Source organism: Galleria mellonella, unplaced genomic scaffold, assembly GCF_026898425.1.
Source record: "Galleria mellonella isolate WM207_F2 unplaced genomic scaffold, CSIRO_AGI_GalMel_v1 utg797, whole genome shotgun sequence".
NCBI lineage: Eukaryota > Metazoa > Arthropoda > Insecta > Lepidoptera > Pyralidae > Galleria > Galleria mellonella.
The window spans coordinates 363,809-386,440 of record NW_026442156.1 but is presented as its reverse complement, the minus strand read 5'-3'; the positions used below and the strand labels follow the sequence as shown (position 1 = coordinate 386,440).

Below are 22,632 nucleotides of genomic sequence, written 5' to 3'. Positions count from 1 at the left end.
CTATGTACATAAAGAATTGTGGGTTACCTTAGCCAGGACTCCTTTATCTTTGATAACATATTCGTAAGTGGTGAGAAGGACGTTGAACTTGGTGGAACGCATCTGCGTCTGTACGAGCCGCCGAGAATGTGGCGAGCCTTTGTACGACACCACCGTGACGGTCGGTGCCCACTTCTCGAACTCTAGTACCCAGTTGGATAGCGTACTGTAAGATAATATAATACTCAAAAGCAGCCCTGCATATACAACTAAACATATATTTTCTCTTGTTGATTTTAATTATTGTCATATGTATAATAATAAAATATTGGAGTGAAACTTCTTGTGATATGTGAGAGAAGTATCAATATTGACACAGTCAACGCTTTATCTTATATATAAAATTCTCGTGTCACGGTGTTTGTTGCCAAACTCCTCCGAAACGGCTTTACCGATTTTTATGAAATTTTGTGTGCATATTAGGTAGGCCTGAGAATCGGCCAACATCTATTTTTAATACCCCTCAATAATAAGGGTGACCCACCCCTAAAATTTTTTTCTAGTAAATGTTATATCTCAAGATAACAACCTTTATATATATATATATATATATATATATATATATATATATATATATATATATATATATATATATATATATATATATATATATATATATATATATAGATAGATATACTTTTTCAAATTCATATTTGTATAATTAAAAAAATTATATTGAATTGAATTACATAAAACCCAATAAGAAAAATAAGAATATAATGAGTAAAATCGATTGTAAAAATTGAGGCTTATGATTTTCAAGCATAGGGTACATTTTGATACAAAACCATCGTCAGAGAATCATAAAATTGTTGACTTAGAATTAGGGGACGATTTTATTAAAAAAAAAATCTAAAGAACACACATCGTAAGTAAAATTTACCTCAGTGGTACAATAATTAAGAAAGGTCCGTTGACTTTCTTTTTCTCCATGAGATAGGTGACCAGCGCGATTGTCTGAATAGTTTTGCCAAGACCCATCTCATCTGCCAGGATGCCATTTAGGTTGTTGTTAAACAACGAGACCAACCATTCTAATCCCTAGAAAGTAAGTGCTTTATTTTAAATATGAAAGGCCGGAAACATCAAGCCGGATTGAAGGGTAGGATATGGCGTGAATTTACAGCGTACAGAGGAATAACATCTGAGTCGTCAGGAATGGCAACGCGTGGGGGTTATTATGGGCGAAACAGTATACTCTATTATGTCCATGGTACTGCTCATGTCTATAGGTGACGGTTACCACTTTCCATCAGGTGGGCCGTCAGCTTGTTTGTCATTCTAAGTTGTATAAAAAAAAAAAAAATCAAGACCTTTAGCCAAGTTCCAAACTCATCTATCAGTAAAATGTATTTAACTTTTCTATCATAGCATGTGTATACATTATTTATATCAATAAATTTGATTACTATTTTTCTAGTAGGCCTGGCCATTCGATGCAGAAATATTTCGTTTGCAAGTACTTTTCTGATACTATTATTAAATAATTTTAATAAATATTTATATTTTGAGTTGAGTTGAGTGCTATTTTAAGGGAAAAGATTTTGTTAAAATAGCGATTTTAATTAAAAAGGAAAAGGGGCATTGGAGTGAAATTAATAAAAATATATAAATTTTACTATAGATACTACGATCACTTACCTTTATTTGATATTCCTTCAGTTTTCCATTGACCAAAATGCTAGCTTGTTCTGTGACAGACTCGTGGACCGTATGAGCAATGCTGAATAAAAGAAATATTTTAGTTTTGCATATCGTCAAAATTACAATTTAATATAAGAAAGTTAATATATCAAATGATGTATGTAATTATAACTTTAGATTTAGTTTTAATGCTAAAACAGTGTCTGAATTTGTTGATATACTGTAGAACAGTTACGAATGCAGCATTCACAATGTAGGACTGAGGATTACTTCCTTTCAAATAAGTACACAACCTTCATATATGTATTTATATACTTACCTATAATAAGTTTGTTCTTCAGTTTTGTACTCATCATCTTCAACTTTCGCCTTTTTGATCATGTCGCGTGCTTTCTCTTCATCCGTTTTCTCTTTATCGCTTCTTTCATCTTTGTGTTTTTCTCTTCTTTCTCTCTTTTCTGTTCAAGTTTATAATATTAATGCCTATTAATATCTACCTTAAATAGGACTTTAAATTGACTAAGTATTATATAATAAAGAAATACCTTGTGTGGTAACAGTATAAATACGATGAGTGAATAGAAATGCTATTTATTCCCGCCTATCATATGGGGCGACTAGCGAAAAAGAGTGAAAGATTCGAAATAAAAACCTATACCAGTATTCACCGTTAATGGACAGTTGAAAAATGGCAGATCGAAAAACAAATTAGATACTAAATGAAAACAAATTTAGATATGTGTTTTTGTTTCTTAACAAAATCATATGTTGAGTCTATGAACATTTTATACTATATAAAATGTTCATAGACTCAACATATGATATACAAAAATACAAACCATCGTCATCTTGACTATCATCGCCAGAATCTTCCGAATCCGAGAGAACTTCCCAGCCTGGATGTGCTTCCATCCAGTCTTTAAGTTGAGATAATAGTGGAGCATCTTCGCCTTTCAAAATCTGTCAATTATAAATAACACATGTTAAATGAGTATTCTCAAACACAATAAGTTCAAAATAAAAGTTACCTAAAATTTATATAAAAAAATATAATACTATACCTCGCCCGTTTTTGGATCCATTACGCTGACCCTAGAGTCTGATGTTTGTGAGCTGTCATCCAAAGCATCGATTTCGCCGCCTTCCAAAAGCTTCCTCTTCCGAGATTTCTATGTCAACATATGTTTTACTTGAATATATTATAAAAGGTTATCTTTGTACTAAAGGCTGTAAAATTTGTAGCATATAGAAATAACCCTACTTGTGACTTCTTTGTTTTAGAAATTTTTAGTATACAATGAAGTTATATTAAAAAAAGGCTATATTAGGAGCACCAGAGACCATCGAGTCTATATGAATGTGGAGGAAGCTATGGCAGTAGGTCAGGAAAGAAGCAATTAGCCTATGATGTCTGCCTATTTCAAACGGAAAGAGTTGTTTATTTATTTTTTGGATTCCGTATTAAAAAGTTACAAAGAAACCCTTATGGTTGCGACTTTGTAAATCTGTCTGTTTGTCACAGCATTATATCCCCGCAACTACTGATGTTACTCACTTGAAATTTGGAACAGTTTTACATATCATTAGCCTGCACATATTGCAATAAAAGTAATTGAAAAAATATTTTTATTTTGTTTGTCTAAAGCAGATACTCAAAATTTCAAAATTGACCTACCTAGTGTGGATAAGATATCACATGAATGTGCATTATTTGTACATTTTAAAATAGAATTTTATGTATTTTAGGCTGTATAATAGTTTTATAACTTTTAGATTGTGAAGCAAAAAAAAAAAAAATTGAAATGATTACAGTTTATAAAGATATATGTAAATATTACAGGAAAAATACAAAGACTTTTCTAACTAACAACATTTTTGAGAAATTATCAATCACCTCTAAAAACAAACTTAGTTGTGCGGTCAGTTTTCAACCACAATTATAATCTAAAACAAGAAATTATGAATTGTTGTGTCAATAATAAGAACTATAAGGCGTCTATTTCGTATTAGAAATACACTTAACCGGTTTTTTTTTTTTCAGATTTCATAATGCAGTTAGTCTGTCTGACAATAAGCAGGTATAGTGTTAGGTGATGACAATGAATGAAATGTTTAAATGTTATTTATAGATTACTAACTCTCTTCCTGCGCTCTTCCTCTTGTTGCTTCTTACGCTGCTCTTGTTTGTGCTGTTTGACCATCTCGGTAAGACTCGCGATATACTCGTCCGTTTGCGAGAGCAAGAATGCGAGACGCTTATCTTTTTTCTGATCAATGAGCTTACGGTAACCCTCTTCATCTTCAGCCATCAAGCTGAAAGAAAAATTTTTTTGCAAAACATTATTTTTGATCTTAGATTAAGTTTATCATTCTAAGTTGCTTAAAAAAAAAGTTAAAATAGGCTTCTCACAACAAAGGTATTATCCTTACCGCCTCATACGTTCTTTTTCAATACGCTCTTGTTCCTTCTTCTGCTCACGTTCAGCATTCGCATGATAGTTCATTATAGATTTGTTTATACGAGCAGTCTTTGCTACGTTATTACGGTGGTATTCCTTGAAGTCCTTGGCTAAAATAATTCCAAACAGCCTTCATATTAATATATATATGGAAAAATTCAAATTAGTAATTAATAGCGTACATAATACCAGGGGCGTATAGTTCAAAAGTGGTAAATAGAACGTCGAAATTATTATAGTTGGAGCTACAGTCAGCAAATGTAGTATTGACACTCTATAGAATGAGAGAGCATTAACATTTAAAGAGAGTAATAGATAAGGTCAGTAGTATCTACCCAAATGATCCACTCGACTTTGCAGACTGTTTGTTTGAAAATATAGCCCATGTTACTCGCTGATAATGCAACTTTTCTGTACGATTTTTAAATAATAACAGCGATAATATGTTATTAATATATCATGGTAGTAATAATAATAAATAATACCGTGCTGAAGAACTGTTTGAAGGAATTCTTGATGTTTTTGTCGGCGTTTCCTCTCGGCTTCGAGTTTCTGTTGTTTCTCTAATTTTTCAGTGGCGCGTGCCTCCCGCAGCCCTTGACGTTTAGTTCGTTTGTATGCTTTAATGTTAACCGCCGTTTCTAACGTCGTATCGCGACGAACTTGGCCCAATATCTAATATTAAAACTTATCTAAATTAATACGAATATGTGTCCCATTAAAGAAAAAAACAAGACAATAAATTTAACACAAGTATTGTTTTTAACAGGTATGTGTCGTGTAGATCCCACCATAGAGTGGGCTACACCTTCCTTTCCCGTGAGTGTCGTAAGAGACGACTAAGGGAACTTAAGGGTCGAGAGATGGGCAGCAGCGTCCCTCTTAAAATATCTCCAAAAAGCCAAATTGCATGCCAAGCGTGGCAACGACAAGTAAACCCCACTTTTGGAGGAGGCTATGTTCAGCAGTGGACAGTTAACGGCTGATACTACTGTTAAGTACCTAATATATTATCTGTGAAACAGATGTAATAATCTGTTGATATTAGGCTATGCTTTGTAATCTACTCTATGGTCTCTCTTTCTGCTGCGCTGCGACTCGGAAACATAGTTGTAATAAAAAGTAAAAAGAATAAAATATTTAAATAAATAGATATTGCATTTAATGTTACAAAAAAGGTTTTTAACCCGCCGCCACATTACTACAATATCAATTGAATTGAATTTAAAGAAAAAATAACTTTTTGTATCTATATTGTAACAAGCACAACAACAACAACGACTTATAAAGTCCAGTTATAAGTTCAGAGACTAATAACTTCGTATAATACAAATGAATCAGACTTGCGCATATTATAATAATTATTACCTTGCATTTATACTATATTACGTAAATAAAAAAAATATAACTATTGTATAATAAATACCTCTGCACGCAATTGTTTTTGGAAATTCAGAACACGTAAAGCTCTTAGTTCAATTTGAGCCTGCAAACGAAGGTCGTCGGGTATATTGGCCGGTAAATTGGATAGCACTTCCATACGGTGAGCGATACGGGCAGCAATTCTATTAGAAAAAAAAAATGCATGACGTTATGGTAACAATAGTCGCAATAGTACATATAACATGAATTATAAAAACTATATTATTGTATATAATTCTAATTAATGAAACTGTTGATTGTAAATTTCAGCATAATTTTTTTTTTAACAATGATGTTAATAAAATAATATAAAAGCTACTCTTTTAAATCAAAATACTTGCCTATTTTCTCTCTCATTTAATAGTTGTATTGGGTCAATACCAACTGGTTTGGGTATGCTTGTCACACGGTTTTGTTTAGCGCCGGGGATCGGTACGCCAGGCTGCAAATATCAAATACAGAATTAAAAACAATACTCCTATTAGACTATTACACTCAGAAAATCTATAAAAAAAAATAAAACTAAACCAATATGAGTATGATTGTGAAATACCTGCTGTTGTTGATTCGGTTGTGCAGGAATGCCAGGTCCCGGAGGACGCAGCGGTGCAGGACCGCGCAGGGGCGGACCACCGGCCATCGGCTATTACAAACAAAAATATTAAAATGAAATATCGCTTGAAAGTAAAAAATTTAAATGCCCCTGAAAATGCTTAAAATACAAAATAAGAAAAACAATCGAAACTTCAGGACACTAAAATTATTCAATATATTGATCAAAACATTTTTCATCAGTTTATTGAGATTTCAATAATTTTTTATTTTGTATTTTAAATTTTTCTATTTCTAATAAACTGTTAACGACAGTTAAAAACTTATTCTAGTGTAAAATTTTAACTATATCCAGTCCAGTGGTAACAATTATATACTCACCAACTGGCATTATATATTAAAAAATGACAAAAATAAATAAAAAAAAGAATTGTAAATAAATAATAATTAGGAAATTAAAATGTCAAACAAATACCGGATTAACAAGCGGAGGCGTTGGCTGGGTCGGAGGTGCCATTTGGCCGGTCATAGGCAGCGGCGTAGGCGGGGCGCCGCCGCCGCCGCGCGCGTCGCCCGCGCCGCTGCCGCCTGCTTTGCCGCCAGTAGCGCCGGCGGCACCCGCCGCCCCCGCCGCGCCCGCGTTCGATGTCGGCGGTGGCCCTTGACCCTCCCCGTATGGCGACTGGGACGGTGGCGTCGGACACTCGGGAGGAGCCACACCAGGCCGCTTACCCGCAGCCATCATTGCAGTTTCTTGTGGAATGGGCTGATTGCGGGCCAGGTTGCGGTATGCAGTTATTTGGGCCCTTAAAATACAAAATAGATGGATAAAAGGGACCGAAATCTGATGATTACTGCCTCATCTTTAAATTTTGGAAAACGAAGATTCATTTTTTATATCCCTGATGATTCTTTAAAAAGTTTAGCTTTTTACACATATCTAGGAATACATTACAAAATATAAAATAACAGATGTTTCATATTTTAAATCGAAATCTGAAATACTAAATTTAAATTTTAATATTTATTATTACTTTGTTGAAACTTATTTGCTAAGATTCGTTTTAAAAACGTTTTAAGTATTTCTACTGTGAAGCAATTGTGTTTGCATGACTGTGTTTCGGTTTGAAGGGTAAAGAGGAATAACATCTGAGTCCTCAGGAATGGCAACGTATGGGGGTTATTATGGGCGAAACAGTATACTCTGTTATGTCCATGGTACTGCTCATGTCTATAGGCGACGGTTACCACTTTCCATCAGGTGGGCCGTCAGCTTGTTTGCCATTCTAAGTTGTATAAAAAAAAAGTAAATACTTACTTAAGTTGACAGAGTTGATTATTAGAGAACAGCCCCTTATTAGGATCTTGAGGATTCGAACGTGCTCGCAAGGCGAGTAGTTGGGAATATCTCGGGTCTTCTTGGAGACCTTTCTCCTCCATAGAATCTATGGCTCTTTGCAAAGCGTTTAAGTTGTCAGGTCCAGGTGCCGGTAGGGAACCCTGCATCGGTGATGATGAAGGTGGACCACCGTTAGCGGAAGAAGTGGACGGAGGTGGAACTTGTCCGTGCGGCGGAGTTTGTGCAGCAGGCGGATGCTGTTGAGCGCCGGGTTGTGGCTGCCCCGGAGCCGATTGGCCTGGAGGCGGGGCCGATGATCCTGCTCCTGGTGCAGGTGGAGCGTGACCGTAGGCGGGGCCTGGGCCATGTGGCGGCGGGCCTTGTCCCGGCATCATAGCATGGTGTGGTGGCAAATGAGATGGGGCGCTCGGTGGCATGCCTTGAGGATGAACACCATGTGGCGGCGGACCTGATAGCGGCAATGGACCTCCTGGAGGTCCCGGTGGGGCGTTTCCTGGAGGTGGGGGTCCGCCTCCCATGGGCATTGGTGCCTAATTATTAAACAATTTGTTAGTTACAGCTTGTTTGATACCAGAGAATTAAAGAACAATTTATAACTAAATAGAAATGATGATTCCATGCACACCCAACAGCTGGTACATGTAACAATCTGCGTAACTTATATGAAGATTATTACATATATACCTATCATGATTATCTAAATGATATGAGGATAAGTAATCATAATTTTCTTTTCACCTATCTATGATCATGGATCTCTCATGCACAAACAGAATATGATCACAATATTTATATGTAAACTGTTGCACGAAATTACATTATACTAAGTCTATGGTTGCAATAGTAGTATCTTAATACTACCATAGGTAGCAGTCATATTAATGACTATGTATTTATAAATCATATAGATGCAATATTGATCATTCTATAAATATACGGCACTTATTCAATTTTCATACATAGTCATAGCCATAGTGAAATCTAATTATCATCTAACAACGTGGTAATGAAAAAATTCGTGACTTTTTTCTTTGTATTATTTAAATGGATCCTGATCTTAGCTGAACATAATGTATCCTATTCGTTATACGAAATTACTGCTTTTAATTCTCATGAAAGAGCAATCTTGTACAAACTGCATACAAAAAATGAATCCGTAGTGTTTCTTAATGGCGTAACGAATGATGCCGCGTTACCGATGGATGTTATTGTCAACGACTGTTGTAAGAATGATTTTGAGAGTACACTCAAAGAGAATGATGTTGAATACAACTTCGTTGAAACTAATTATCTGTAGGTATTCATTAAATTACAATTGCATATTTAATAAAGATAAATCTTAGATCTGTTTATATTTACAGATTAGAAGAAATAAACAATCCAAAAATAAATAACGAGTCTAATGCTCATGGTAAAGATGTGTTTTACAATTGGGAAAATATATTATTATGGATTGAAAAAATGATGAAAATATATCCTATCCTAAGAAAGATAGTCATCACGAACACTTATGAGAAAAGGGAAGTAATTATATTAACAATAACAAAGGGATTTAGAAAACCAATAGTCTTCATAGTCAGTGGAGAACAAGGCAGTGACCATTTATCTCCAGGAGTTGTATTTAATTTTATAGGCAAGATTTTAGAAAACATGTATCAATTAGGAATATTACTAAATTACTATGATTTTTATTTTCTACCAATTTTAAATCCAGATGGATATTCATATAGTATGAAAGAGGTACTACTCAGTTGTTTTTCATACATTAAAATTGGAGAAATTTTGTAGTTTTCTGAATATGGATTTGTAATGAAATGTAAAGAATGTAAATGAAATATAAGAAAATATTTAAAAAAAATTAATTAACATGAGAAAATGTTTTGAACCACAGAAAGTAGTGATTCTTCTTTAATAGACATAAACACATCATAAATGCCATACCCACGGTACTAGTTATGCGTTGCCACTCCTAATAACATTTTAAGTATCTTGTGTAAAAATTATAGCAGATACCATAAAGAAACTGTTAAATTTGTGCTATTCATTTCTAAGTAATTCTAATACATTATTTCAGAGATTTTGGGCAAAAAACAGGAGGATATTCTTTCCACAAAGAACTTGCAAATATGAAATGGATGAATTACAAAAGATTGCAATAGGTGTCAATATTGACAGAAATTGGTATTTCTCTGAATCAATATATTGTTAGTATTAGTACAGTTCCGAATATTCCCACATGAGATTTCTATCAATCAGTAATAACAAGATTCACCATCAGTGTCCAAAAGTTCTAACTAAAAGATTAGTCAAATGCTCATGTGTTTTTCCGATTCCTTACATTTCCTTACAATTGAAATAATGACTGTTCTTATCAATCTTCTTATCAATGCTTAGAATCTAGTTATCAGTGAAAGATGTTTCTTGCATTAAAAAAGTAAAAAATAATTTACACATACTCATCACTTTGATGAATACTAATTGTATAGCTAGCCAGTAGAACATATCTATTATTATCATATGGTATTGCGTCACAAATTATTCAAAATAATGACATCCAATCACTATCCCTGAAGTCCTACAAGAACGAGTTCCATAATTCTAATAGAATCCAAAGGAATAGTTCCTGAAAACTTCAGACATTTATTCACTTGTAGTGGCTTATCAGGCACAGACTGCTTAATGAAGGCCAATAATGTGTGGCCTTTAGCACTCTGCAGACAGAGGTCACAATTATGGCAGACCAGATATATATATTTAAAAATAATGTTATATTTTTAGCAGGAGAAAAAGAATGTGACTCAATATACCTTGGTAATAGATCACTTTCGGAAGAAGAAACTACAGCTTTATCTAATTTTCTAAACAATATTGCCACAAATTTGATGGCATTCATTACTTTAAAAGGCTTTGGTAATAGATTAATTACCATACCTTATGGATGTGGCATGGAATACCCTAGTAATGAACATGTGATGGTAATAAATACTAGTAAAAGTAGTTATAGACTGTAGTTATGACTATCAAATATCTATTAAAAGCAAAAATGCTCAGAAGTATAATCTATTCATTATATATTCATAAGGCAATTATCATAAGGTATCAGTTATAATCCATGAGTTTGAATCTGATTCAAGAATACCTAAAACTTTGTTAACAGTTGCATTCTCACATTTACATTAAGCATGAAATGTTTATTATCGAAATTCATTTTTTAAACGTAGTGTTAGTTATATATCATTAATATAGTTTCAGAAAAATTTTACATTATTTTTTATAGAAAAAATAAATAAATTTCCATAAACTTAAAAAAAAAATAACAATCTCGAGCACTTTGTGATATAACAATTATTATTATTTAATTTTTAAAAAAATTCACATCTCCCCTTTTAAGGAGAGGAGATGACAAACTAATCCCCGGCAGAAGCACAATCGGCCGGGGTTCAGGGCCCCAGGGAAAGAAACCGGCGTACAATGCGGGCAGTATCAAAGAGCACCGCTTTCTGCATCTTTCCCAGGAGTGAGCCGCCTCGGAATCCCAACCGTCTGAGATATTGTTTCAGACTGGTTGGGATAAGACCGTTCACCGACAAAACGATTGGAATGATTTCGGTGGACCTCACCCCCCACATTTTGGTCATCTCGTGAGCCAGGTCGAGATATTTTCTCTTTTTCTCGGTTTCGGCTTTCACGAGGTTCTCGTCATACGGTATAGTGACATCCACCAAAAACACCCTCGAGAGTGCCCGATCCATCACCACGATATCAGGTTTGTTCGCGTGATGATGAATCGGTCCCAGTAGAGCCTGACGCTGTTGCTTTCGAGGACTGGCAGGGGCTCGTACTTATAGTACGGCAACCTCTCATTTACGAAGCTGTACTTCATAACTAGCTCTTAATGGAGTATTTTAGATACCTGGTTGTGTCTGTGCAAGTACTCAGTGTTGGCAAGAGCTGAACAACCCGAAAGCACATGTCTGAGTGACTCTCTGGGATGGCTACATGCCCGACAGATGTCCTCAGTGCCATCCTTCAGAATGTGTTTTCGGTAGTTGTTCGTCTTAACCACCTGATACTGTATTGCACAGACAAAACCCTGGGTCTCTCCGAAGAGATCACCGAATGTAGCCAGTGCACAGAGGTCTTCATGTTGACATACGGCCCGTGAAGTGCTTTAAAGAACCTTCCGTGCAACTCCTCTTTCCATATGGCTTTCCGCTGAGAGATACCCTAATATAACATTAATAACGATTATTATTATTAATGATCTTACACAATTACACTATATATTGCTGTTAGTACAAATACAGATTGTTCTCTTTCTTAAGAATTTTATTTCTTTTAGTTTTTGATAATGTAAAGATTTTTTTCTATGAAAAAAATAATACTTAGATCCTGATTACTGAATACCAACACATTAGTTCTAAGAAATGGATATTGTTGAAAACATACTGTAGACTACTACAGCAATAAAGAGACTGATTACCCTATCTGGTGTTACAGTCATAAGCATATTTAGTTATTATAGGCCCAGACAAAAAACACCTCTCTGACATACCAACTAAATGGAAACTAGTATTGAGGTACACTTTCATTATGGGAAATTTCTCAGTGAAAACGAAAATGTTGTCTGGTTTCTGATAACAAAGATATCCTAGTGTGAGTAATTGACAACTAAGCAATTGGTGTGATCAAGTGTGATAAGATTTTTGTTAAAATAAACAAAAGCTATATACTTAAAAAATATTTTATACATTGATTATTTATAATATATACTTTATTTTGTGACAGTTAGAAATTATAAGATCTGCATGTTACCGAGTGTATCAAGAACACAATATTACATACTCATATGGAAGTACAGCAAGTTATTTATGTATGTATCAAAAAGTTCTAACTATGACACACATGAAGACCTGTTAGTTATTTAGATCTGTTAAATTGTATCCTACAAAAAAAAATCTATTGATAAAACCAGTTGTTTTGATCTAAACTACTGAACTGATTTTGATAAAGTTTCTATGGGAACAAACTGACAGAGTTATGAGGTAACAAACATATAAAAAATACAACAAAATTGAGAACCTTCTTTTTGAAGTCAGTTGAAAAATAACAAAAGTTACTAGGTCTAAATCTCTGGTTCTTAAAATTTTTTAGTGATAGATATTAAATTGTACAGTAGTTAAGAAAACAGATTTATATGAAAAAAAATAGAGTGAGAAACACTAAGAATAGAAATAAGTACTGGGTACTCTATAAAACTGTACGAATGTGTAAGTTTATAATAATATTTATTCTTAAAGGTCTTGAAATGAATATAATTATCAATTTAATTGATATATAAATATATAGAATACTTTTCTAATTACTGTGTAATATTTTGAACAGACAATATTTCAGGAAACAGTTGTGACTGGGTAAAAAAGAATCTAAATATACCCATAGTGTACACTGTGCATATGAAACATGAAGGAGGCCTTTTACCTCAACCAAAACACATACAATCCCTGAGTAATGAATTTACCACTATTATAAAAGATACAATCATGATAGCTAAAGATATTTATGGGCCTTTATTTAATAATCAAAAACTTTTATGCATTAATTTTCTTGTAAAACTTTTCATTTTAATAAATTTATAACACTTATCATACCTGAAAACTAAAGTATTTACTTATTTAAATACTTGTGCAATCCTGTAGCTTTGCTTGCATATTACATACTAGGTATGTAGGTAAGAAGTTATCCTATATTAATCTAGAATATTGTTTCTCCACTATTTTTATGTAGCGAGTCACAAAAAAGCCAAAAAGTAAAAAGTGTTGTGACCCTATCACTATAACATTATAACAATATTTAACAAAAAACTATAAGACTTTATAAATTAAAAGAAAACTAATATATATCATAGTTACCTGACCAGGAGGCATATGTCCAATTTGATGTTGCATATATCCATGTGGTGGTCCTTGGCCAGGCATATTTGGGTGTGGTGGATTTCCAGGCATATTAGGATGACCATTTGGACCTGGAGGATGTGCTCCACCTGGTCCTATTGGGTGACCAGGAGGGCCAGGTATGTGAGGACCAACCATATGTGGAGGTATTTGATGTCCACTAGGGGGCATACCTGGATGTTGTTGATGAGGTGGACCATTTGTATTTGGGCCAATAGGATGCGAAGGAGGACCAGATGGAGACATATGATTAGGCATAGGCGCTGATGAGTGTGACGGAGGTGGGCCGTTTACATGTTGTTGGTTGTATGGACTATGCGGTGATTGTGGCGGTGCCGGGCTCTGTGTTGGTGGGCCCATTGGACTCGGTGCTTGTGGAGGCGGCATGGGACTACTCTGAGGAGACGGACTAGCCATCTTTATTCAATTTAAACATTAATTTGATGATTTACACTTATTTATAGATCATTTTTCCGAATGAATTCACAGAACCACCAATTTTATCAATACTTGTCAAGTATTTAAGAAATCGTCTTTAGGATATGAGAAACTATGTAAGTGAAGCTCTATTTTCTGAATTAAAATTGACTATAAAACACTTATTATGAAATCAATTAAAAAAATCACAAAATCTAAACTCGGAATGGATAGAATGAAGAAGCTTTCTATTTTTTTTTTTATTTTAAGCCACATAGACCACAGATTAGTTAGAGGAACTATTAGCCATAGAGTCGATTCTTTTATGTCCATTCAATATCAACAATTCAAGAATTCTCCGAATTTACTTAAAATATGTTACATTAAATGTTAGTAATGGAGACTTAGATGAATATCATCTCGTAGTTCTCCCCGGGCCTGATGAATTCTGACCTGTTTTTACTCTGAAGTTTTGGAAAGAAAGAGATGAAAGTAAAATGTAAAACCAGTCAATCATGTCAGATTCAGAGTTATTACAAGCGATTTCCACCATATTAGACATATTTCTAAACATATCCTAATATTTTAATTTGGTCACAAAATTACAATTTTGTATATCATCAATTCAATATCAACAATTCAAGAATTCTCGAATGTTTATACTTAAAATATGCTTTGGGTAAAATACATAGATAAATGTTAGTAATGGAGACTTAGAATTCCATTGCTAGCAATATTCCCAACCAGGTCGACCTCCTCGTAGTTCTCCCCGGAAATTATCATGGTTAATTCCTGATGAATTCATCATGGTGGGCAAACTGACCTGTTTTTATTGTCATCTATCGCCCTTCACTGGTATCCCGTTAGCGCAGGCGGGGTTACCATACCATTTTTACCCGTAAAAAAAAATGGATCTATAGAAAAATTGCAGATTTTTTCTATTCACCCCGCGAATCCTATTAACACCGTTTTAGTCAATGCTTTTATTACTTTGGCAGTTGATTTAGTTTTGCTTATGAAAAATTTGGAGTTTTTGCTAGACTTTAACGTAATTATTTGTAATTGTAATAGTCCCAATTAAGACCGAGTAATATAATTATCTTAGCCTTTTTAGTAGCTACTTACCCAAATAAATCGCAGGTATTATCCTCAATTTATGAAAAAAATACAAACCTAAAAAAAAGAACAACTGATGCTAATGCGGATTGAAAGAATTGATACATATGCAATAGGTTTAATCATTATAAATGGATCCAAACAAGATTAAACTAGAATCTGGAGTACAGTTACTGGCAAGATTGATAAAAAAATCAAAAATCGAAAACTTTTATCCAGTTCTATTTAAATCTGGACCAAAGTTTGGCGAAGTAATTGAAATGTTTAGCAATATCAGCTTGTCCACACTTCTTATAGATATGATTTGTGAAGCATTAATACCTATCAAATTAGGTGGTGCTCAATTAAGTATTTTAATATTTAAAACTGATGGAGATTTCAATTACGATGCGTTGGTAGAATGTCTTCGAAAAAAACTTTGCCTATATTTATCTTTAGAATCTACTGAAACAAAAATACAAACCTAAAAAAAAGAACAACTGATGCTAATGCGGATTGAAAGAATTGATACATATGTAATTCTGAACAATTTAAAAGTTTGTTTCACGAAACAATGAGTAATTTACACATATTAGAAATTTATGATGCTACTCAATTTTACACCACCATGTATAATTTGGAAAACATTTTCACAGAACATTCAGACATTTCTTTAATTATATTTGATACACTAACAGCATTTTATTGGTCCGAACAAGGCTTTAAAATAACAAAAATGGATATGTATTTAAAAAATGTACTTAAAGTTATTCAGGAAGTTATGAAAGATTATAAAATAACAGTGATTTACACAAGACCTGAATATTTTAATTCAAGTAAGGATACAAATCTGGAAACATGTGTGAACTCTAATACAGAAGGACTTGATTATCGCATACAATTAATATTTGAGGAAGGTGTATATAAGGTGATTGTGAAAACATCTCAATTGAGTATAAAAAGACATTTTATAATATTAGATAATAAAATTAATTGGATTTAAGTTCTATGAATATAAATAATATAATAATACAAAGTTCTTTATTGAAGTGGTTTGATAATTTGAATATAATAGAATATAACAAGCAGCTCAGTAAACCATTATTTATTTACCAAACCATTCTTTTAATACTTTATTAGCATTACATTTATAAATAATTTATATTGTTGAAGATGCTGTACCTTAATAAACCATTATTGTCACACTACTAGGCACAGGACTCTTTATATAGCCTACCATTACCATTCTGATCAGATGCCTCAAATAAAATTTTATTACAAGTTTTAAGAAAAGAAATATTATTATACTGCTGTTGTTACAGCTCCTTCAATGGATATCTGTAGTGAGGATGGGCTATGCCAAATTTATTATCATTATTATATTCAGTAGTGTAACAATAAGGTGGCAGTGTGAATAACATACCATAGGCTCCCAGACTGAGGAGAACCCTGGTCCAATATGTTGCGAACATGGGTAGAATTTTATATTAATTTATTACACAAATTAGTAAAAAAATTAATGATTACAATATTAACTTAAAAATATACACAAATTAGACTGAATAAGCTGTCAAGACAAAGAAAAGGTATGCAACTTGGTTATTCTATCCAATTCTTTGAATCTTTTTTATACAATGAGAGAATCCTACCCTATGAATTTGCTGATATATAATAATGAGTCCCAGATGGTATATTTATGCCACTGGTGATATTTATATTCTTACTCCATCACTACAGTAAGAAGTATATCATACTTTATGGGCACATTACATTTTGTAACTAGGTATAGAGCTAGTATTTTTACAATCGAGCAAATGAGAAAAAAAAATGGTCTACTATCAAGTAAAGGTTAACCCAGACTGCATACTTCTATTTATAAATATACTGTAGTAAAGGTTTTTTATTTCATTGTATTGTACATAACTACATAATTAATAATAGTAATATTAAAAATTTCTTACTAATATCTAGATTAAAGATGTTATAAATATAAAAATCTATATACCTACATCTAATTGTGCAATTTAATTTAATAGTCTATCACAGAATGTATTCATAAAATTAAGTAGTGCTTTTAATAAAATCTAAAAACTCTTGACATTAACACTTCAGGGTAACACCCTCACATGAATAGTAGTACAGGAATAAAATAGGTAAACAGTATTTGTTTACCTTAATTATTATTATTTATAAATACTGATGTCTGTGGAAGCTTTTATTAATATATTGGAACTGGATAAGACATGAGATCACAAATTTACTGTATATAAAATAATTAAATACTTAAATATAGTTAATGGCACAAGTTTGAAATTGATTAATAAAATTAATTATAACCTACACACTATATATCACATTACATCATTATGTAAATTATATACATGAAAGCTACAAAACCATGACTGAAATAATTGAGATTCTCCCATTTGCTTATAGTGTGGTAAAATGAATAACCAGATTCTTGAACAGAAAAAGATGCTTCAAACATTACTCCTAAGTAAGCAAGATGAATAACAGTTATCAAAGAAAATAAAGCATTAATAAATATAGTCAATACACTGTTCTTCTTATATTTGTGGTCACACTGTTTTACACAAGGATTGGCTAAACAACATACTTCTAGGGCTAATGCTACTTTACTTCTAAAATTATATTCTACATAAGAGAAGGTCCCTATACTTAAAAGCACTGCTGATAATTGGAAATTCAATCCATGAAGTAATGAAGAAACAGCATAAGTGACAAGTATGGCTGTAAATTGCCCATAGACCTGACATGTTTTGAATACATAGTTTTTCAACCATTGGTGCATTGGCATATTCCAATATATTACAACTTGGACTAGAGATCTTGGTAATTCAATAAAAATTGGTTTAGTGACATGCAATTCTGAATGACAATCGTTAGTAAGACCAAAACCAGCACTAATCATTGACACTACTGACAAGCTTGATACAAAGTAATGGGACATTCTGAAGGCTTGGGCATCACGATATGCTACAAGCCACTTTGTTGTTTCTTCATCAATATACCAGGGCACGACACAATTAGATAAAACTAAAAACAGCATAGATATAAAAAGATTGATGAAAATTATTTTAAACCATCTTTTACTTAAAAACTTTACTTCTAAATATTGATTATATGTATGGAATGATATCCACGGACCTAATATACAATTAGCTGGACATAACACATACCCTCCAAATTCCACAGGATTTAACATACACTTATAAAGGTCTCGGTCTAACTCTATTGCTACAGATATAATTTTCATTGCCGCAATCATCTGGACTCCTCTTATTTGCTGCCACATTTTTGGATTTAAAACATAAACTTCACATGCCAATAGAAATGCAATTACTGAAAGTGAAGTTATTAAACCCCTAAATTTTTTCATTATACAGGACAGTAAAATTATCAAAATATAGGCACCAGTTGCCAATCCCACTGTCCATATAAATGCTGGTCCAATACTGTAATAAAGAAGAAAACTTCCAATAACTAGAGATAAGCTATGGCGAACATTATGAGGAAGTACTACAGATTGTATGATTAAACGAAGAAGTATATTGGCGATGATTAGATCTTTAGCGAATCTTAATCCTTCATATATAGTAGGTTCACCACACATAAAAATGTAAGTCCATGTACTTTCAGTGTATTGATCATCTTCTTCCATATCCATTGCTTCTTCATAGGTATCATACATTCCAATCATTATATCTTCAAATTACTAATAAGAGTAATAGCTGTTTTAAATTTCGTTTACTATGTTCCAATAGGTAAAACTATTTGAATCTTCAGTCAGATAACTTTTGTATAAAGAAAACATTATCTGTGAGGATTTATTCACTATTTTATAGTAATTTATTTTAGATTCAATGTTGTTAATACAGAATATGTTGATTTTCAAAAACGAACAGATGCTAATTTACTATGAATATGAATTAATGCCACAGATTAGAGAGACTATCTCTAAAGAATCAATCTGGGGAATCAATGAATATGTAGCGTCAACTGCGTAAAGAAGCGATGCGCGACAAATAATCTGACTAGGTACTAATTATCCGACTACCCAAATCTTTCGGATTATTCGAATTATTTTCAAATCTTCTTTTTCTTTAATTTTAAATGGTCGCCACCAATTTTGATTGGTGATTCCTAAGAACAAGGAATTTATTAATTAGAAGGAATGACATATCAAACATTTTGTATACACTAACCTGCTATGAATGGGGGGAAAGGGATTGTTAGTAATGGAGACTGAGAATCCCATTGCTAGTAATATACCCAACCAGGTCGACCTCCTCGCGGTTCCCCCTGGAAACTATCACCTTTACCTAACTTGCGCCATTGGGGGGAGGGATTATTATTAATGCTTACTGCTACTATGGTTATTTCTTGTGAGATTCGTCACGATGGGCTAACTGATCTATCTTTTCATCTTCACACCTCACTGGTGCCTCGTTATCGTATATCATTAGCGCAGATGGGGTAATCATTTCATTATCACCAAGTAAAAAAAAAACTTTGCGCCGTTGACATTGACAATATGTCAATTGTGGTTATCAGTTTTATATTGACATACAAATTTCTAAAAATAGTAAATAGAATATGCATATGATAGGCTTACATTTCTGTATTAAAATAAAATATATAATACAATTTTCCAAAATAGCTAAATACGAAAAAGAAAATACTAGAAATCAATTAATTTCATAATATTAATATATAATCGCATTTACTGAGATAAAAAGGCAACTAATAGTTTCGATATGGCGAATGATAGGGAAGTACTACGTGAAATATGGGATGGAAAACTGCCCATATGTTTTCAATTAGATCAGGAAGAAATAATGGAGATTCAACAGCCTGATCCATTTTATGTCATGGTACCCAGGTTAAGTTATTTTCCTCTCGTTACGGACAAGGTAAGTATGTTATCTTTAGCATTAAGGAATACAGTTACTGTTGTCGTCTGAATTATACGCTCTTTGTTAGATATTTTACTATTATTACTCTTAAATTGTTGTAGTGTGATACACTGGTATTAGGTGGTCTTACAAGCTTAATTGACATTTGTCATTAGTAAGTAATAGTTACGAACATTTTTTCATAAGGTGTTATTACCCCCTTAAGAATGTAGAATATTTCCTAATACCCCTTTAAGAATTTGAAATAATATTTTTATTACTATATTTATTATAACAATATTAATGAAAAGTTTCCGAGTTCAATTTAAATCAACCAAAGACATGTAAAAGATGGAGTCTAAACAGTAATATCTATTGCTAATAATATACCCAACTAGGTCGACCTCCTCGCCATTCTCCCTGGAAACTATCATGGTTAATTCTTGACGAATTCATCATGATGGGCTAACTGGCCTGTTTTCATTTTCATCTATCACCCTTCACTGGTGCTCCGGCATGGTATCCCATTATCCCTACCATTTTCACCCATCAAAAAAAAAACAGTAATATCTTAAAATTATTAATCAAATTACTATGTAGTTCAAGGTTTTTTAAGGTAGGATCCATAGCATGTGTATCAGGGATCTGCAGAAGGTCAATTAACTATACAAATATTAGAAAATTGTATAGTAAACTTGACTTAGTCATTGTCAGGTGGCAAACAGCAACATCCTTTTCATTAAATTAGTAGTAAGTGTAATGAAACTACCAATAAGTGTCTTTTTATTGTAATTTAAAAATTCTTTTTGTCTTTCTCTAAGTTTTAGGACCTGACTAAAATGTTTTTTGACAGGGATCCATATTAATTGTTTTTTGTTTGAATTGTGTGTGAAATTGTAAAAGTGGTCTGTGTCTGCAAAAAGTTTAAGACTCTGGTGTAGTAAATTGTAGTCAACAAACTCTCACCAAATAAATAAATCAAGAGTTAATTAGTATATTTAAACTAAATACATACTACACATTAAAATTATAACAGAATAGTAATATTATTTTAATTCAGTGAATATTTTTCAGATGAAAAGACATTTTCTACGCTTCATTTCTCAAGAAAATGCAGATAATGAAATGTGGTTGGATTACAATGGGCAACCATTAAAATGGCATTATCCTATAGGCTTTTTGTATGATCTCTATTGTGGTAATGATCCACAGCTTCCTTGGATGTTGACAGTACACTTTACAAAGTTCCCTGAAGATATTCTCTTGCATTGTCCTAACAAGTAATTTTTTATGCTGTTGTTATTAAAATTGTTGATAAAGATATATGTTGTATTTATGTGACATAATTTATTGCTTGAACAATGCTTTTTAATAATATGAAATTTTCTTTATCAGTTTTATCTGTCTTTAGTTAATATAAGAGATATCCATTACATATATAGAGAAGATATTGCATTATTTATAAAAGGTAACTTTGTTTCTGTAAAGGGAAATCTGTTAATAAATTCAAGTGGATTGTAAAGTTGTTACCTGAGACTTCATCTCTGTTCCTAGGATATGTTCATTAACCAAGATAGCAAAGTAGCCTATGTCTTGTTCCATCCTATATAGCATGTGTATACTAAATTTCATAGTGATTAATACTGCAAAGAGATTATGTTTATATACACATGACATTCTTATTTGTCATGTATACTGTATATATATTGTTAGAATTCTTAAAAAATATAGTTATTATTTAATCTCCTCTATATAATGGTAGAAAAAAATTACCATTATTTTGGTACTGTTTTCTGTGGCTTTGCTTGCTTGAATCAGTATATGAAATATTTTATATGTTAAGTTGTAATATAACCTACTCATGTACCAAACGTAATTCAAGTCCCTTCAGCCTTTTAAATGTCATGGCGTAATATATATATATATATATATACATAAACTTTCACAATTTATCTTGCTTCTAAGCTTAATTGAAAGTATCTACATTCTGAAAATCTATTTCACAGAGATGTAGTTGAAGCTCACTATATGTCAACTGTAAAAGAGGCTGATGTACTTAAACACAGAGGCCAAGTTATGTCTACAATGCAAAAAAAAGACCATAACCAGTTATGGTTAGGTTTGCAAAATGGTAGGTATAGTTTACACATTTTTTTATAGTAACTAGAAGCACATAGCTAAAGATTATTTAATGTACATTTCATGTTATTCTAGACAAATTTGATCAATTTTGGGCCATTAACAGAAGGCTAATGGAATCTCATGGTGATAATGAAGGATTTAAACATATTCCAATAAGAATCTATGCAGATGATGGGGTTTGCAATCAACGTCTTGTCAATCCTAAGAATACTGATGGTAGTCGAAAAGTTCTTCAGCAAATGATCAATGAAATTTATCCAGAGAGAATAAATGGTATGTACAAACTAAATAATATCAATGCCCTTAGTATATGGCTTAGTCCATTTGGTAGTGGAATTATTAAAGACATAATTTTATTAACCTAATGATTGAGGTGGAAAATTAAATTATTATTATTATTTATTTCAGTTAAATTAAAGACCCATGGAATTGTATTACCTTTGGACACACCATTACAATGGCTTTCTGAACATATGAGTTATCCTGACAATTTCTTACACTTGTGTTTATGTTGAAACTTATATTTATTCTGTAAATTTATTTGTTATAAGGAAAAAATATAATTTTACTAATATTTATAAAGACAACTTTCTTAGATGAATAAATATACCCAATATATACTTTTAAAATAA

At 32.5% G+C, this 22,632-nt stretch overlaps 4 protein-coding genes across 5 annotated transcripts in view; 2 read left to right on the top strand and 2 right to left on the bottom strand.

Annotated features, from left to right (window-relative positions):
• LOC113517151 (ATP-dependent helicase brm) overlaps positions 1-14,112 on the bottom strand; it is a 23,898-nt gene extending 9,786 nt beyond the window's left edge. Inside the window, exons 1-15 of the mRNA XM_052901762.1 lie at positions 13,389-14,112; positions 7,435-8,006; positions 6,592-6,922; positions 6,118-6,207; positions 5,906-6,006; positions 5,569-5,707; positions 4,628-4,817; positions 4,114-4,252; positions 3,822-3,996; positions 2,745-2,852; positions 2,523-2,643; positions 2,003-2,141; positions 1,681-1,762; positions 923-1,080; positions 28-205 (exon numbers count right to left, since the gene is read on the bottom strand). Coding sequence (XP_052757722.1) covers positions 28-205; positions 923-1,080; positions 1,681-1,762; positions 2,003-2,141; positions 2,523-2,643; positions 2,745-2,852; positions 3,822-3,996; positions 4,114-4,252; positions 4,628-4,817; positions 5,569-5,707; positions 5,906-6,006; positions 6,118-6,207; positions 6,592-6,922; positions 7,435-8,006; positions 13,389-13,847 — 2,982 coding nt within the window. The 5' untranslated portion in view covers positions 13,848-14,112. The remainder of the gene's footprint in view (positions 1-27; positions 206-922; positions 1,081-1,680; positions 1,763-2,002; positions 2,142-2,522; positions 2,644-2,744; positions 2,853-3,821; positions 3,997-4,113; positions 4,253-4,627; positions 4,818-5,568; positions 5,708-5,905; positions 6,007-6,117; positions 6,208-6,591; positions 6,923-7,434; positions 8,007-13,388) is intronic.
• On the top strand, positions 12,311-22,632 carry LOC116413635 (autophagy protein 5). 2 transcript variants are annotated; one of them, XM_052901764.1, is made up of 5 exons: positions 12,311-12,349; positions 20,933-21,138; positions 21,865-21,989; positions 22,073-22,273; positions 22,409-22,632. In XM_052901764.1, exons 1-5 carry the CDS (start codon positions 12,326-12,328, stop codon positions 22,513-22,515), a joined length of 663 nt encoding a protein of 220 aa, XP_052757724.1. In that variant the 5' UTR covers positions 12,311-12,325; the 3' UTR covers positions 22,516-22,632. The 2 variants fall into 2 exon arrangements, with proteins under 2 accessions (XP_052757724.1, XP_052757723.1); XM_052901763.1 differs by lacking the exon at positions 12,311-12,349 and adding an exon at positions 19,507-19,876.
• LOC113522584 (DNA repair protein XRCC2-like) lies at positions 14,822-15,965 on the top strand. The gene is made up of 2 exons (XM_052901765.1): positions 14,822-15,381; positions 15,486-15,965. The coding sequence occupies exons 1-2, from the start codon at positions 15,095-15,097 to the stop codon at positions 15,943-15,945; spliced, it is 747 nt and encodes a 248-aa protein (XP_052757725.1). The 5' UTR covers positions 14,822-15,094; the 3' UTR covers positions 15,946-15,965.
• LOC116413636 (protein-serine O-palmitoleoyltransferase porcupine) lies at positions 15,983-18,867 on the bottom strand. Its single transcript, XM_031913938.2, has one exon. The coding sequence runs from the start codon at positions 18,661-18,663 to the stop codon at positions 17,299-17,301; it is 1,365 nt and encodes a 454-aa protein (XP_031769798.2). The 5' UTR covers positions 18,664-18,867; the 3' UTR covers positions 15,983-17,298.